The 18,805-nt window shown below is 41.5% G+C and overlaps 1 protein-coding gene across 2 annotated transcripts; it reads left to right on the forward strand.

The window, feature by feature from the left end:
* The first annotated feature begins 2,063 nt into the window (after positions 1-2,063).
* acp1 (acid phosphatase 1) lies at positions 2,064-17,270 on the forward strand. 2 transcript variants are annotated; one of them, XM_041958906.1, is made up of 6 exons: positions 2,064-2,127; positions 2,944-3,017; positions 3,738-3,851; positions 13,120-13,181; positions 14,153-14,258; positions 16,965-17,270. In XM_041958906.1, the coding sequence occupies exons 1-6, from the start codon at positions 2,085-2,087 to the stop codon at positions 17,040-17,042; spliced, it is 477 nt and encodes a 158-aa protein (XP_041814840.1). In that variant the 5' UTR covers positions 2,064-2,084; the 3' UTR covers positions 17,043-17,270. The 2 variants fall into 2 exon arrangements, with proteins under 2 accessions (XP_041814840.1, XP_041814841.1); XM_041958907.1 differs by lacking the exon at positions 3,738-3,851 and adding an exon at positions 3,923-4,036.
* Positions 17,271-18,805: the final 1,535 nt, after the last annotated feature.

Below are 18,805 nucleotides of genomic sequence, written 5' to 3' on the forward strand. Positions count from 1 at the left end.
TCCTCAGCAGTGAATCACAAGATTCGTCTAAACCTCAGTCGAGGAAACAGTGAAGACAATTTCAGAAACACATCCAAGAAAAGAATTAGAAGACAAAAAGCAGTCCATGTTCAATCAGCCGACAATCTTTTTTTAAATTTTGTCCATTATGAGCATCTCTCCACAATCTGCTTGTCCACTCCAGACCACCTGTCACCTCTTCTTCATCGGTTTACTAATAAATACTGATCACAACCACAGAGGAGAACCAGGCTACAGTACATACAGGAGGGATAATGACTTAATTAGTTACAGGAAGCAAACAGAGCGAGTATGAAATGGCCACCGTTAGTGTCAGATCTTCATTGATCTGCTCTGAGGGCATTGCAGTTGGGAATACACACATTGTTTTTGTCAGATTCAGGTTTTTTCTTCCTTTGAACTCTGGGGTTTATCTTCAGGCTCCCTTCCAGTACTGCAAGCTCTTGTTTAGGGATTTAGGACCAGATTTAAGGACACGTTTCATCAGCTGCTACAACATACATACTGTGACACATGCATAATTGTTAAATGTCTGTTGGTGAGCCGAAGCTCGTTGCATATTGTCTTTATCCCGACTTCCCTTTTTTTTAGATGGTCATTTGTTTTGAACAAAACCTTTTAGATAGGGGTTACTCTTAGCATGTGCACTTGTGCTGCCATAGATGCTGATGCAGAGGTCAAAAACTGCAGCAACACATGTAGTTTAAAGAACAGCTTCATCATGAGGATGAAATGCATTTGTGTCACAGCACAGTGTTGTCTGAGCTTTGACTTTCGACTGGAAGCGCACACTAAAGGCTTGCAAAGTGAAACAGGGCTAACACCAGCTAGATGAAGGCAGTACAGTGCTGACTGTGTGAGTATGTGAAACCTACATCAACATCACACAAGAACAATTGAGTCTCTTTATCAGCTGGGAATTGGAATTATTTCAGAAATGTGAGACACAAGCTCATGTCAGAGTTCAGAAAGACTGTTGTACAACAACCTGTAAGCTGTTGTTATAATTGTCTTACTTTGTCTAGGTCCAGGATTTTCTCATGACCTGCATATTACACACCATGACTCAGCAAAGTATTACTCTGAATATGGGAATGCTCCACAAGTCTAGAAATAGTGAGCACTGTGTCTTATTAAGGGACCCATGGGGCTGATCTGAAGTGACTTCAAACCCTGATTTGCTGATGTTGTCCTCTTACAGCACAAGTGTGGCAGTAACTTACACTGGTTAATGGAACAACTGTAGCCAGATTATGTCTCTAATTTCTGTCAAGGAGGAATTTTTTAACTCTTTTTTTTAGCTAAAATTAAAGAAGTTTTTTTTTTCTCCCTTTAACTCTAACATCAATCAGCACTTCAAAACTGACATGGACTCTACTAGCCATAACATAATTGCAAACGTTACAGGTTAGTGAGCCAGATTCACATATGCTTCATATCATCACAAAATTGTACTGTCATGTCCACTAAAACATGAATGTACTGAATTGGATACCAAATGATTGGTTAAGAACAAGCTGTAACTACAATGAACCTGCAGTCTGCACATATTATGAGCAAAATATATTTAATTATCATTAATTAAATACATTAATTATTATAAAAAGTAAAAGTACTTTTGAGGCAGAATGGGCCCTCTCTGAGTGTTACTGTTACTCATGCATTTATTTGAGACCAGCATTATAATAGCTGCTAAGTTTTGATGTTAAAGTTCAATCTACAAAAATGCATAACTTTACCGCACTTTTATTTGCTTATTTAGTTATTTGCTTTCTACCTGTATGAACCGCAATTGAAATGCCTCTCGGACCGGCATTTTTTTTTTTTTTTTTTTACACATCATGTGTCACATGACTCAAAAACTTCAGCGATTTCTCCACTTTTAAAGAAAGGGAGATTTTAGCACCTTAAAAATCATAAATCAAAAATCCTATCTACGGCATTTTCATAATATGAATCCAATCCGAGTTGTAAAAAGTTAAAAACAAAAATACGCTCAAATATTTTGTTCAGGCACGTGTTGGCCACTACCTGCTGTGTCATACAGGACCCTCTAAAACTAAATGGCGACCACTAATACGAAGTCGGTGTTGTTCGTTTGCCTGGGTAAGATATGCCATTTAACCTCAGTTAAACCCATTTGCTCCTCAAAATATGACTGTAGTAAAGAAATATCGCATACAACCAGTCTGATTTATATCACGTGTATAGGTGTTAGCTTCATCTAAGGACGCCCACTAAAATGTTTTAGCTAGCTAAGTCGCTAAATGAATGAGTGGAGTGCGATGATGTAAACGGTCATACAAACATTTTACTCAAGCGTCTTTATTTTGTTGGCATGCACAGCTGGTGTCAAGCCAGGTATGATGGAAAACATCAAAGTTTTGTAGAAACGTAAAGTACGGTTCACCAAGCCAGTGCTAGGGAAGAGTTTTGATGACCCGGAAATGTCAATTTGTGTCAGGTCATAGTCCATCAGGGAACTTTTATCAGCAAAGTGGTTTATAATGCGTTTCCTGGAAATTCAGTTTGAAAAATAAAGGAATATAATCAGAATAAAACACAAAATGGGCTGTATATCATTATATTACCCACATCTGCTTGTCATTACAATTAACTGCATATTTGAAAGGTTTCTGCCCAGTGTCGTCTGTTCTGCCGTTTAGCACATGTCCATCCTGGGGTGCATGTGTCATGCCACCAAGTGCTTACAAAATAAGCACTCCATGATAATTGGCTAAATTTTGAAATTGTACCTTGCAATAGCAATCATTGCTACAGTCACGTTGTCGTGTTAGGTTGCATGTAAAGTAGCAGCATTTGCCATATATACAGTATCTCAATGGAAATACCTGTTGACTTGTTTACATTTTTTAGAAACATCTTATTAAAGTTTGTCATGGTGTTTGTGGTTTTGAACAGGGAATATTTGCAGATCCCCCATTGCTGAAGCTGTCTTCAGGAAGATGGCAACAGATGCAGGCGTTGTTGATAAGGTAATCAATCATTATTACAATGTGCAGGGCAGTATTTATAATACTGCTCATTGCTGGTATTTGTTTAATATTACATCTACTGACAATTATTGGCTGATGTTAGAATTAACACAGTTTTTAGAAATATTATTTACAAATAACCTTTTTTAAAAATCTTTCCTAGGATTATGTCATTTAACAAAACGGTTTGTGCCTCATCATTTGCTACAAATAGCATGTACTGCACATTACTAATGACTATTTTTCAAAGCATGCCTCCACTTGTTAACTGATAGTGGTAAATTATTAGATGTTAATGGCAGATTAAAAAATGCCCTATCTGTATTGATTGGGTTAGGTGATAATCATAAAAAAAATATAAGATATTTTTATACAACACTTTGTTATCAACAGTATAGAAATATTCACACAAAAAATACTAGTGGGTGATGGGACACTGTCGTTCAAATGGTAAATAGAATTGATATAAGATATATAAATAGAGTAATATAGCTGAAGTAAAGTGAAATAAGTAATCATTAACAGGCCTAGCAATACACAACAATACATAACTAACAATCCAGCTGCAGCTTCTAAAAATCATGAATGAGGGCAGGATGCGTTACACCTCTTGAGTCTCTTTTGTAATTGTGTCCTCAAACATAAGACATCACCCTGTAAATTCTGTACATCTACCACATGTCTGTACGTGAGTATGAATCATTTTTTTGCTCTGCCTAGTGGAGGATAGACAGTGCCGCCACCTCCACCTATGAGATAGGAAACCCTCCAGACCACCGCGGTCAAGCCTGCATGAAGAGCCATGGCGTGCCCATGAGGCATGTGGCCAGGCAGGTACGACCAACCACCTCTACACCTATATTAGCAGTAGTTAGCGCCCCCTTTTTTGTTCTCTGTTGTTGCAGTGGGTCATAGACAGTGGTGCCACATCCGACTGGAATATAGGCAGCACACCGGATGCCCGTGGTCTGGCCTGCCTAAGGAAGCATGGCATTGAGACGAACCACAGGGCCCGACAGGTACAACCAGATATCCCGTGGCTCCTCTCACCTCATCAGTATTTGTGTGTATGAGTGTGATGTTGGTAAGATGATGCCAACTACAGCGGTCCCCAACCCCTGGGCCGCGGATTGGTAGGATCATATGATACCAGGATGGATCATATGATACCAGGCAACACAAAAGATAATTAATTAATTTTGTTTTATTTATTACCTGAGTCTGAACAATCTTTCATTTGAAAAATGACCAGATTCATTACACAGTGGAGGCGACACAAGCCACAAGCGACACCATCATGCTGGCCAATGTACGCTCTTTGGACAATAAACTGGACTACCTACGCCTTCTACGGACAACCCAGAAGTCTGCGGGAGAGTGCTATGTGTATGTTTTCATGGAAACTTGGCTCAACAACAGCGTAACGGACCATGCCATTCAGCTTGAGCGGCTAACCTGCTATCGAGCAGACAGAGCTCTCGCTGAGGGAGGTAAGACACGCGGCGGGGGACTCTGTGTTTACATCAACAATGACTGGTGTCGTGACGCTGTTGTGATCTGCAAGCACTGCTCACTACTGGTGGAGTTTATGGTCATAAAATGCCGACCCTTTTACCTCCCGAGGGAGTTTACAGCCATACTGCTTGTGGCTGTTTACATCCCTCCGAGCTCCAATGAAAACAACAGGAGTGAGGCATTGAATGAACTGTACCAACACGTCAGTGAGCAGCAGACTGCCCACCCAGATGCCTTCCTCATCCTGGCTGGGGATTTCAACCATGCAGACCCAAAAAGGATGTTTCCGAAGCTATACAAACACATAGACTTTCCAACACGTGGACATAACACATTGGACCAGGTTTACACCACCCAGAGAGGAGCTTACAAGGCCCTTCCCCTCCCCCCACCTCCGCGCCTCTGACCACATCACACAGACGTCGTCACTGCTTACATCACCAAATGCATCGATGATGTAACGAAACAAAGACCATCACTGTCCGGGCCAATCAAAAGCCATGGCTGACAGGAGAGGTCCACAGGCTGCTGAAGGCCCGTAACACGGCCTTTAGAGAAGGAGACGAGGAGGGCCTGAGGACAGCCAGAGCCAACCTGTCACGCGGCATCAGAGAGGCCAAGAAGGTGTATTCCAGGAGGATAGCTCATCGCTTCAGCGACAGCAGGGATACGCAGAGCCTGTTGCGAGGGATACAGACCATCACGGACTACAAACCCCCACCACAGACCTGTGACAGCTCCACCTCCCTGCTAAATGAGCTAAATGACTTCTTTGCTCCCTTCGAAGCACACAACAGCACACCTGCACAAAAATCCCCATCCCCTCCCGGCAAACAGGTGCTGTCGCTGTCCCCTGACAGTGTGAGGAGGACACTCAGCAGGATCAGCGCTCGCAAAGCTTCTGGTCCTGACAACATTCCTGGTCGCGTGCTGAGGGACTGTGCCGGAGAGCTCACAGATGTCTTCACAGACATCTTCAACATCTCGCTGAGCCAAGCCGTTGTCCCCACATGCTTCAAAACCACCACCATCATCCCTGTCCCGAAGAAGTCGTCGCCCTCCTGTTTCAACGACTACCGTCCGGTAGCCCTCACCCCCGTCCTCATGAAGTGCTTCGAACGGCTAGTGTTGAAACACATCAAGACTGTCCTCCCACCCTCCCTGGACCCCTTCCAGTTTGCTTATCGGCCCAACCGCTCGACCGATGATGCTATCTCCACTGCCCTCCACTCAGCCCTCACACATCTGGACAAAAAAGACTCTTACGTCAGAATGCTGTTCATAGACTTCAGCTCAGCATTCAACACAATCATCCCACAACAGCTCATCACAAAACTGGAAAAGCTGGGATTAAACACCTCTCTGTGCAACTGGCTGCTGGACTTCCTGACTGGGAGACCTCAGGCAGTTCGGGTCGGCAGGAACACATCCAGCACCACCACACTGAACACGGGGGCCCCCCAAGGATGTGTGCTGAGCCCCCTCCTCTTCTCAGGAGCGAGGTGAGCCGCCTGGCCTCGTGGTGTGAACACAACAATCTCTCTCTGAATGTGGAGAAGACGAAGGAGATTGTTGTGGACTTCAGGAGAAGACGCCCCCAGTATGCCCCCCTTACCATCAATGGTGCTACGGTGGAGAGGGTAAGCAGCACCAAATTGCTGGGTGTGCACGTCACTGAGGACTTCTCCTGGACCACCAACACCACATCGCTGGCCAAGAAAGCGAACCAGTGCCTCTACTTCCTCCGCAAACTGAGGAAAGCTAGAGCCCCGACCCCCATCATGCACACCTTCTACAGAGGCACCATCGAGAGCATCCTGACCAGCAGCATCACTGCGTGGTATGGCGCCTGCTCCACGTCCGGCTGTCAGGATGCTGAACTCTCTCTCTCCCCCCCCCCCCAACAACACCAGTTGTTAAGCTAATTCTTTTTGCACTACCAGTTACATTTGCACTTTTACATTCTCAATGTTTCATTGTTTAGTTTGTACAGTTTTTATTTAGATTGTACAGTTTTTATTTATCTCTCTCTTTTTTAATATATGTCCTGTCACAAAGGGTTGAAGAGTAACGTAATTTCGACTCTCTGTTTGTCCTGTACATACTGCAGAATTGACAATAAAGCTGACTTTGACTTTGACTTTGACTTTGATTCTCTCGGTTACATCTCGGTCACTTGAGCACTCAAATTTAACCCACAAGCTAGCAAAATGAGTAAAAAACAGGCGGAAAGGTCCAGTGAAGAGACGGAAGAAGAGCCTACGACTTCCAAGAAAAAGACGCTTTTAACAGACAATACCAGGAGTCCTACTTGAAATATGGATTTGTCGTGACAGGTGATTCCCACACACCAAGCCCGCTCTGCATAATATGTGGCGACCGGCTCTCTAATGAGGCAACAAAGCCTTCAAAACTGCTTATGTTTACAATATAAACAATCTACGTACACCCCCTCCCCTCCCGGGCCAAGGTAAAATTGTCAAGCGGTCCACGATAATTAAACGGTTGGGGACAACTGGCCTACTATACAGCCAGGTGCTGCTGTTGTCACTTTGTGTATGACTAGCTGTTTTCCAGTTTAATAGTGGTTCAAATAAATTGCTACTTTAATCTTCAGCTGCATGCCAAGCTCTATGTGATCGCTCTGTCAAAACAAGCTCACATTCATCTGAACTGCAGCTGAACTGTATGCAATGTTTGGCCAACAGTGATTCAGAGAAACGGCAAATACCACAAGTGTGTGTAATAATGAGTTATGTTCAGTTTTCATGTCTTTCTTTGCAAATGGTAGAATAGAAAATTAGTTTCAATTTTTTTAGTGTCAGATTTTCCAGTTTAGCCCTGTGCTTTATTAAAGATCTTCTACACTTGACCACATCTCCAGCACACAAATTGAAAGCATTAATCATACCAAGACGTTTGCTCTGGATGAAGGGAACAAACCCCTGTTGTAATGATCACTGTAGAATGGGACTATGATCAATAGATACGGTAATAAAATGACTGTACACATAATGTATTATTTGCATTTAGTGTTAAGCCGTTTTAAACTGCTAGAGAAAAAACATAATGTAGTCATTGGTGGGCTACTACCTTTGCACAAATATTAACTGATGTTGGCCTAATACAGGGTTTCTTAACCCTGTTGGTGTATGACCCCTCAAAACTGGAGTTTGTAACATTCGAGAAACGAGCAAGAACAGATTTTGAAAGTATACAACAGAAAAATCCCATCCTTTCCTTGGGGAAAGGATGGGGCAATGAGTGAATGACTGCCGTCTGAACGTAAAGAGAATTTTAAACAAATACAACATATAATGCTTCTAAAATACAGTACCCACCCCAGCTTTTAAATGAAGCTTTGTCATGAGCTCTACTTGTAGGTTTTATCTGTCTGTGCAAAGTGGCCAATTCAACCAAAGGTTCAAATTGTTTCATTCAACTTGACGTGAAAGTTTTCTTCAAGCAAAGATTAGAAAAAGTCAGGAAAAAATAAACAGAATTGTCTGTAGCATAAAAGTGTTTTTTCTGCTTTTAATTATCTTGTGACTCCTTAGATTTATCTTTTGACCCTTTGAGAAGTCCTGACCCCGCGTTTGGAAACCACTGGTTTAATATAAAGTAAATCTAACTGTATTATGGAACAATATACACCTCCAATTATATGTTTTATAGAACACAAGTTTCTGCATGACTAACACTTGAATTCAAAAATAACATTTTTTTAATTTACTTGCACAATATTACATTTATATGAGATATGGCTTTATAATGGCATACATGGTGAAATAAATGACCTCATATTGAAATGATATGAACGGTAGAAATACCCCTTTAAACTAAACTTTTCTCTCAGTTAAACAGTGTGCTGGTTCACTGCTGAGTGAACTTGGGCAATTTTTAACCCAATTGTATCATTTTCTTAGAAATATCTTTACGTGTGTTTGTCTGAGAAAGTCACAGAGAACGCCTTGGCCAGGCCTGTGTCTATACTGTCGTGACAGAGCCAATCTAGCAATCATTGTATCACCTCGCAGCATGTGTTTCAAATCCTGAAACATGCCTGAAATTACACCAAGATGTTTGTCCATGTAGGGCCTTCAGGCCTCACGCAGTACTGGCTTATCCTCAACGCAACTCCTACTCCCCTGCGCCCTGAAAAAAAAACTCTTTTCATGTTCCCCCGAGAGAACTCCAGGGGTTTCACCCTGTGCTTGAGGTCTGCTGAGATTTGGTGGTTTGTCTCATTGCAAACCATTCAGTCAGACCCTCATCTAATCTCCTCAAAGGAGGAGGAGAAGGCTCAGTCCTTGGCTTAAACCCATTCAAATTCACGCAATGAGCTTTGACAAGCCTTTGCTCTTTCCTCTTTTCCTTTATCACCCTCTCACTTGCTTTTGCTCCCGCCCTTTATTTTTGCCTCTCTTTTTTCCCAACCCTATCTGTTTTTTTGTTTTTTTTTTAAACTTGTTTAACTTTGCTGAACTTCTGCCACTACATGTATCCCAGCAGACTGGCCAAGTGGGAGATGCTTTGGAAACCACATTATCACTAAGTAAACAAACATGTTTATTTAATGGAACAAACATGCTCCAAAGCGATCTATAACAAATTGTGTGACCTATTAAATACCTTATGAGAAATTGCCAAACAGACATTAAATTGAAGAGGGCTGAAATTTTGATGTCAGTCTCATCAATACGTTATCATTGAGTCAACATTCAGATAAAGTAGTTGCCAATGTTTTAAACTGAGATACAGTCCAGAGACAGCCCAGGATTGCTCTGTGAGCAGTCATATAATTGGTTGTTGGATGTCATAGATTATATAGATTCTTTAGATTTTTGACTCAGTACTATTATATAATATTATTGATGTTGTTCGTTAAGTACAGTAGTATGTAATAGATTTCAAACATTTACGATCTCTTTGCATGCCAGTCTGCACTTATGAATGCCCACAGTAGTTATAACCATTGACAAATACATTTATACACACTTGCATACAGCATACAACTATTTTATAGTGTGCTATCAACCAATTACTAAGTGTTTATTTATTGTTTTTAATAAGTTGTGGAATTTAAAGTAAAGGGTTGGCAAACATTTTAGTACAGTTTTGTTTCTAAATATTTAACTTATTTGAGTAGTAGTTGTAAATTTTGACTTTTCATAGTAAGAAAAGCACAGATGTTATAATTTATGATGACTTTGTTATATTCTTTTCCAAGTGTCCTATTAAGCCGAGTGAGCCAACATGCACATTAGAGACTCTAGATTGCCTGAACCTGAAACTAAAGCAGCTAAATGAAAGTCAGCCATCTTTCATTTTTATTATTTACACCTGTGCTTTTTCTCCTGTGACATGTGAGAGCGTCTTCTTTGAAAAGGCCTGTTATTGGTTATTTCCACACAATTTTACGATATCTCTTTATGTTTTCTCAGGGCTTTATCATCTGTTCAACGTCATGAACCATGCAATGTGTGTCTCCTTGCTCATTCCTCATTTGCAGTAACAGTAGCCTTGCAGCTCGCTCTCAGTCAGACATTTCAGAAATCAAACCGAGGTGACTGTCAGCCTTGTGAGAGGGGTCGCGTGAGCCACTGTTTTCAGTTCCCTGTTTATTCCTCATTTATTGTAACAGCCTTCAAACTCACTCTGAGCCTGATATTTCAGAAATCAAATTAAACATCGGACTGCACCCCGTCCTGCAACACCTCAACTCCCTAGGGACACGTGCAACAATCCTGTTTGACGACTTCAGCGTTCAACACCATCATCTCAGAAGTCCTCCACTCTAAACTCACACAGCTCATTGTGCCTTGCTCCACCTGTCAGTACGTCACAAACCTCCTGAGAGGCAGGAGGCGATTCTGGGGAAATCATATTCAGCACCTGGACACTCAACACTGCCACCCCAGTAGGGATGTGTGCACTCCCCCCTGCTCTTCTCCCTCTACACAAATGACTGCGCTTCAGTAGACCCACCTGTTAAACTCTCGCAGATGACACAACTGTCATCAGCCTCATCCGGGACAGTGACGAGTGATGAAGAGCCGGCCCTCTGGAGCTGAACATGCTCAAAACTATGGAGATCACAGCGGAATTCAGGAGAAGCCCCACAACACTGCCCACCATCGCCATACTCATCCACACGGCATCTGCTGTGGAAACACTCAGGTTTCTGGGATCCACAATTCCAAGGGACCTAAAGTGGCTGTATTTCCTGCGCCAGCTCAGGAAGCGTGCAACCTGCCTCAGGAACTGCTGATCCAGTTCTACACGGCAATCATTCAGCCTGTTCCCTGTTCACTCGTCACTCTCGGGTTTGGATCAGCCACCGAACAGGACAGAAGCAGAGTACAAGAGATAGTCAGGACTGCAGAGAATTGGTCCAACCTGCCCTCCATTCAGGGCTTATACACGTCCAGAGTCAGGATTAGGAAACATCACTACAGGCCTATCACGCCCTGGACAAAACCTGTTCAATACAGTGTCATTAATAACACCAAACATCCACTAACTTCCATCATAGATTTTATTTTTACAGTTTGAATACATCGTTTTGTTTTTAACATGTGTATGTACATAACGGTCATGTCTGTTCCTTACCCTTACTCAGCTGTCTTGTCTTTGTTCTTTGCTGTTCTGTCTATTCCTGTGGAAGTGCATTGAGAGCGATGAAAGACTGGAGTCAAATTCCTTCTGTGTTTAATGAAGTATGCACATACTTGGCCAATAAAGCTGATACTGATTATCATCGTTTGAACCTGCCCAACTTAAACTGTGCTGTGTGTGTCTCGCTGCTTAGCCTGCATATGCAGAAATCAATCCAAGGTTTCAGAAATCAACCCAAGGTTCTCTGTCAGCCTTGTTAGACGGCTTGCATGAGCCCTTTTTGACAGGGGATAGCCGCTTTTTCAGTTAGAGTGCGAGAGCTAAAGGTAGACAGGAATAGAGAGATCAACAGCCGCTGTTATTATCACTGCCACAGATTACCACCCTGTGTGAGAGTGTTGGTTTTCAAATGGAAAATGAAGTGATCGGGCCCTCATGGCTGCAGCCGTACACTGTGGGAATATAAACATGGATCCAAAACAGTCATAATAAGCATCTGTTTATTCCTCTCTGGTTACATGAATGGCTACAGCTGTCTCTGTGATTGAATGTGTCTATCTCAACATCTGGAGCGATGAATTCTATTCATGTCTTGTTCTTTTGTTTTTCTCTGCTTTCATTTGTCTCCTGCTGCTCTTGCCTTTTCCTTGACATTCCTATAAATTTACTCAGAAGACCAAACGGTTCAGGATGCTGCCTGTTTTTTTTTTTTTGCTCAGCTCCTTAAATCATCACTAAGTACAGTGAATGCTCGGCACAATACTCCTCCACAGCCTTACAGATGTGCTGCTTATGCCGTGTTTCCAATTTTGTTTTCCACTAGTACCTTGCAACATAGGTGGGATTTTTAGCTGATCATCACAGTGTTGCTGCGTGAAACTGCCATGAATCATCTTAAGCATGATACAGACATATGAAAAAGGGAAGATATCGAGATTGAATGCTTGTCACAGCAAGGAGACAAACTGTGTTTTAGAAAAGGCTCAATGCCTCAATAAAAAAGAGTTCGGGAAACCCTATATCAGAGCATAGATTACCAGACGACTAGCCTAATTTTGGTGAAGGTTCTCTTCAATCAGTGGTCTGCAGTGTTTTCACTCTGTCGTTCAGATCGATTGAGCTTGCTTGGAACCTCGACCGAATTGATTGACATTTGACAATTAAAAAAAGAGCTAGTAGGGTCTTGTCAAGCTGAGCTGTACCACTTGGTGGAAATGCAGCATTAGATCCCTTTCATAAGCCAGTTTTCTGTGAGTCCAGAATTAGGATTAAGTTGTTATCCTTACAATTTCTGCCCTGGTTGATTTGGCACACCTGTGGTTACCATATTAATAGCACATAGTTTAGTACTTCATCAAAAACATCCTTGAGCAGCCGTTTTGTCAGAAATACAACAACAAAAAAAAAAGCTGGTGTCTCTGTTTGCAGTGCAGCCAAACAAATTCAAATTCTTACATGAAAGACGTCAGTCAACAACAATCTGAATCCATATTGCTCACGGAGCTAACCTTAGTGACAAATACATTGCATTTCCTGTGGCTGCTTCACAATAAAAGCCACCCCGTGTTTCTCTACTTCAAAGCTTTATTGCGAAGCAGCAGCCGGAAATCCAATGTGGGAACGGTGGGAACTCCGCCACCGACAATGAGTCCAATGCAGGAATGGCAGACTCTGCCACTAACTTCTGCTTCCATGTAGCGAGATAATTACAGAATGTCAGTAGACTCCTGAAAATATGCTGACCATAAATAGTATCAAACACATGGTTTGATTTCATGAGTCTTTCTAATTTTAAATGTGCATTTCAAGGACCAGACTCTCTATTGTTGCATTGGAAATGATTGATTTTTACGGCATTAGACTGAAGTGTCTTCGAAGGACCGGAGAGAGGCTCAGCAGTCCGTACTGTGTTTCAGCACAGAGCCAAATGTAATATTTGTTTTGTCCTCCATTTCTCCCTCAATTCCAGGTGACCAAGGAGGATTTCATGAGCTTTGAGTACATTCTCTGCATGGATGAGAGCAATTTGAGGTACAGTTATTTTTTCCCACAGCCGTCGTGTTTATTATTTCTGTGAATGTGGAGCGCTGCTGGCCCAAACAGTCGCTGAAAGCGCTGGTGTCATGTGTTGAGAGTCTGCCTTACTTATTAACAGTTCCCTGGGATCAAAAAAATATTTGCCTTGAAAGGGGTCAAGCGAGGTTATCCTGCTAACTGTATGGATTGTGATCTTTGCTACTTCTTCACATGCGCACGAAAATGGTGGTAACATTGAGCTATAACTGACGCGTAGGTGAATGCCTCCCTTTAATGAGCAATATCCTTTCTTAAGCTCTTTCCAAAGGTCAGGGGGAGGGATATTTTTTGATACTTTGAGCGTTTAGGGATCATTTTGTGATCACATGCCTATGGCAGATCTGATCTGTAAGCAGCTTACTGAGTTCTTTGGATGCCTCTTTGCTCTTTGGGCAGTTTTTCTCCCTTTTCCCTCCCACATTTTTTTTTTTTTCCACAAATGTTAAGCTGACGGGAGTGAGAAAATTAAGCCCCGTCCTAGACAAAAGGTATTCCTAGGTTTACTAGGTTTAGTTTTCTTTTAACAGAACCCATCTTATTGTTGTCAACTTGAAAGTGTTTAATTGTTTGACCTCCTGTTTTAGTTTTTTTTTTTTACTTGAGTTTGAGTTAAACAGGTTGTATTTTTTTCATGCCCTGTACTCTTAAAATGTTACCTGAAACAAGCTTATACCATTGTTGTTAGTGCTTTTGGGAAGTTAATCAAACATATAGTATTATCATGGGGTTGTTATGTTCTGTCCATGGAATATGTGTTTTTAACATGACAGCTCTGCATGCAGGATAAGATGGATTTCCTATCTCATATCTGAGTGGCAGACAAAAAAAACACAGTATAACATTACCTTCTGTCAATCTAAAATGAGCCGATATTTATTCTGCAGATGTTTTTTCTCCTGGAGTTATGCGTTTCCTCTTGTTTTCAGCGAATTGAACAGGAGAGCAAAGTTGGTGAAAACCTACACAGCAAAGATTGAGCTTCTTGGTTCATACGACCCTCAGAAGCAGCACATCATCAAAGACCCGTATTACGTAAGTATTCAAGTAAATTCGCAGGTTGAATATTTTCAAGCATAATTAAGTTGGTTGAAACGCTGAGGTGTTTGGGATGATATGTTGAATATTAGTAGGGCAGCAGTGGTAAGAGTCTAAATAAATTGAGGTTTGTAAACTTCAAATTTATGCGTTTTTTGACTCCATTTAATGTAAATGTCATCAAGTGTCAATTAATTTGCCTAAAGGAAAAGTAGTTGGGATGACTTCCTGTTAAATTAACTTTTGTTAGTATCAAAAGTACCAGAACTATTAAAAAAACAAACATCAATTATTGACATAATGTGTCTTTCTTCAAGCTGGGGAAACATTTAAAAATAGTCATAATAATGATTATTGCTGTGGTATCAAATAGGTTTTCGGGGGGCTTTACAAACTGAACTTAAAGCTGCTGATGGTGCCTGTCAGTTATGTCTGTATATCAAAAACATTAAAGTGTCATGTGCTCGTCTTGGAATGGCTGTGCACCTGTTCAGAATGCTACATGTAGTAAGGCCGGTTTTACAGACCACAAACAGTGCAGCACATGTTACACAGTGATGTCACTTTATTTAAAGGCAGAACATGTCTGTCTTCTGGCACATGTGGTAGCTCTGGAGAGAATTTACTCTCCATGGGGAATGATTTGATCATGTCCAGACGCGCTTCCTGAAATACAGCAGCGAACCAAAAACGTGGCGTAGACTGCGACAGTAAAACAGCAGCACGGTCATTTTCTTGCTCACCCAATAAAGGCCAAAATTGTAGTCATAAAAACATTAGTTTTTTCAACCCGTTCAGCCCAGTGCACGCCACAATAAATCACTTTCATAAAAACGTTCAATTACTTGGACACGACCATAAAAAGTCTTTTCTGTTTTCAGATTGCCTTTTCATGTTCCGTGGCTCGCTCGTCCTTTTCGTTCCTTGCGTTCTTTCTGCGCAGTTAAAAAGTCCTGCGAGTGATTTGGACATGAGTCTTTGCCTGTTTTTCAACATCTTTGAGGGTTATGGGGATCTTGAGGGTTATTGATGAAAGGCAAGAGTGGGAAAAGTGCAGTGAGTAAAGTTTATGGAAGGCTTGAAAGCTTTATTAGAGATGATTATTTGTCAGTATACATTTAAAATGATCTTAAATTGCCACACTCAAACTTTAATAACATATTTAGATGAACTACTACTAATACTAATGCAGCTAGAAAAGTAATAATATGCTGTGTGGTTTTGATGGAAGAGGTGCAGCTAAAGCTCTGTTGGCCTAGTAATAAAGCATTTGTGCCCATCTGCAGTGCTGTATTACATCTTGTGGAACCAGGCTCCCAAGATGAAACAGTCGTTATAAGTGGCTGGAAGAAGAGGCTGTGGTTGACCGCAGCTGATCTGATTCTGGTGCTGTTTGTTTGTCTCCGATTTTGACCTTTTTTTGTGGCAATCAGCATGAGTGTGTCTTCTTGTAGCTCTTTTTGCCAAAAGGAATAGTGAGTGAATGAATGCTCTTCACAGTCAGTGTGGTTTGGACACTTGACAGAATTGGATCGCGCTCTCTCGTGAGAAACCACATGGCATGACAGCAAAATGAGCCAAGAGGAATAGGACTGTCACTGTCAATTTGTCTGGATAAATGGAGACATAAGTTTTGTTGGCCGTTTAGTGTGATTAGAATGTCAAGCTTGCAGAGGCACAAAAGCACCTTTCTTATCCATGGCATTTTTATGTGTTATTACTAGGCACTACTTCATATTCATAGCTTACCATTAAAGACTTTTATCTTTAAAAATCTTGAGAACGGGCGACTTATCATGGCTGTCACATTTTCTGACACTGTTAATTGAATATAATTTCATTAAAAAAACAATCAGGAGAATAATCAAAAATGGATATAAGTGTTAGCAGGTTACTGCGAAGGATCAAATCCATTCTCTCACAGGGGAGTGAGGAGGGGACCAACTCCAGGTCTAAGCCAGTGCCTTGGTCAGGGGCACTGACAGGAGAATTAACATGTTTCTAATGGTGGGGGAAACTGGAGCACCCAGAGGAAATCAGTGCAGAGGCGGGGGCAGGGCATGCAGACTCCACACAGAAGGTCCCGACGCGGCAGGGAGTCGTACCTTGGACCTTCTTGTTGCAGCCACGTGACAGTGCTAACCACTGAACCTCCATTCTACTGTGTAAAATGATGATAGAAATCTTAAAATGACCTTGTAATATCTTTAAATGTTTACTGAACTGTGTCTCCTCTTGGTGGTTATTGACCACAGTGGGATGGATAGAAATCTCTATTCATACCCGAGTAATCACAAAATGTGGAGTTTGATCTGGTTAGAAAGGATTTTCCTTAAAAATCCATCAAGGTTTCTGCATCCTCTAAACCAGAATTTAAATAGCATGCCTGCTACTTTTGGCAGCGTTTTTCTCCCTTAGGAAATGCCGTGTTACCAAATTGAGTGAACAGTTGAAGCCAGTTGGCAGTCTGGGATCTATTTCCTTTGCAACGACTCAACAATTTAGTCCTCAGAATGGGGAGTTGCAACTAATTTAGCGGTTGAGTGAGAAACTCACATTTTATCTTGTTTTATCAAACCACATCACAGATTTTGCCCTACATATCTACAGCTGTATCGGATATTCGTGTAGATTCATATAAATACAGTGATTCAGTTCATGGCACTTATTTTAAATTTCATTTATTTCCGTTTCATCTTTCAGGGAAGTGACGCAGACTTTGAGAAGGTGTACGAGCAGTGCGAACGCTGCTGCAAAGCGTTTCTCGAGGTGAACTCCTAACAACATCCGACCTTAAGCCATCTGCACTAAATCTGTTGGAGAGAGCGAGAAGAATCAACCAAGTATGCTTGATCCGTACCACACAATGATCAGTAAGAAAGAACCAGAACATTCTGTCTCAGTGTTGTAAATGTCATACAAACCATATGTGGTGTATGTTTAAGAACATGCTGAATGGACAAGATTGTCTACTGTAAATTCAGGAAATTTAATAAAATAGATAAATGACTGCGACTATTGGAGATTTATTTTTACACACAAATCACTCATGTTAGATTTTGAACATGCTGAAGAATTTCCATGAAAGTATCCTGCAGATGAGGATCAATGACTGGACAGCGCTGTGGTTTGCAGGTCAAAGGCTAAGACCGGGGTCAAAGTCAATGCTAGCCTAAATGCTAATCTTTCTAGATATTTTGTTGGACTCTTGGCGGTTTTAGATTACTTTCTTGGCACTGCTTTTGTTTGTGTTTGGTATACAGCTCTTTTTTTATCTGGCCAATATTAGATATCACGTGTATCTGATAAATATTTAAAATCAGAGAAAAGTAAACAGCTGCTCTCCCCCGTTTCCCTCTTCCTCTTTGTAGACGCTCAAGTTATTCTTGCGGTCTGCCAGTCACCAAGTACTACTTAAATGCTGGTAATCCCAAAAGGAAGGACTCATCAGTGCCAATTCAAATTACCTTTCAATGTGATCAGCTTTCACAAGGTAGAGCTGACACTGAGAAACGGCTGCAAATCATTAAACACAAGTGTGGAGCCAAAGGTTCGATGAGCCAACTGGTGAGTGGAGGGTTTCTAAATTTTTTTGTTTAAATTTCTTCACCTGTTGAGAAGGCTTTAAAACATAGCAGATATATCTATATCAAAATTATTCCTCTGAATCTTCTGGACACAATGCGATCTTTCCTGCGCTTTGCGAAATGAAGCACAAGAAAATGATGGCTACAAGGTTCTGAATACCTCACCACTTTGGGAAATCTCTTGTCTGCACCCTTAATGTAAAGCTGTAGTTACAAATTGGTTAGCTTATCTTATTTTAGAGTACGGACCACTAGTGTGGCTCTGTCTGAAGGTAACATAATCCACCTACCAGTGCCTCTAAAACTAAAGGCACCATTAACCTCCTGAAGTTTCCCTGGTTGCCAGGCAGTTGCTCAGTGCCAGGAAATAGTCCAGCACATAACCTCTCATAAAACGGCTAATTATACCTCTGTACCTCTGGTTTTTGTCCTTATTAAACATAAGAGGTACAGCATGTTAATTAGTGAACTTTTAGAGGCGCTGGTACACAAACTTTGTTACTGTTGGACAGAGCTAGGCTCCCAGTTTTCCCCTCCTTCCAGTCTTTTGTGCTAAGATAACCGTCTGTTTGCTTAAACTTCTTATTTACTGCACATTTAAGAGAGTGGCATCGACCCCATTTAAGCCTCTCACCCAAAATTGTTGCCGAAACCAAAAAAAATTATGTTTCTAAACAAATACCTGCTCCCAAAAACACATTATGCACCAGTTGAATCATGACAGGAGATGTCTGTCTCTGAGACCTCCGCCTCCCCTCACATACAAAGACGGTACATGGGATTTCATTTGAGGGCATGCAAGACATTCAACAGCAACGTCTCGTACCAAAAAGGTTTAAATAATTTCATCAGTCCTGCTGGTTTGGTTTGGGACACATGCTGACCCAGGGCACTTTTGTTGCATGTCATCCCTTTTCTTTCCCCTCATTTCCTGTCATCTCTGCTGTCGCCATCACA

This window comes from Chelmon rostratus, chromosome 18 (genome assembly GCF_017976325.1).
Source record: "Chelmon rostratus isolate fCheRos1 chromosome 18, fCheRos1.pri, whole genome shotgun sequence".
Lineage (NCBI taxonomy): Eukaryota > Metazoa > Chordata > Actinopteri > Chaetodontiformes > Chaetodontidae > Chelmon > Chelmon rostratus.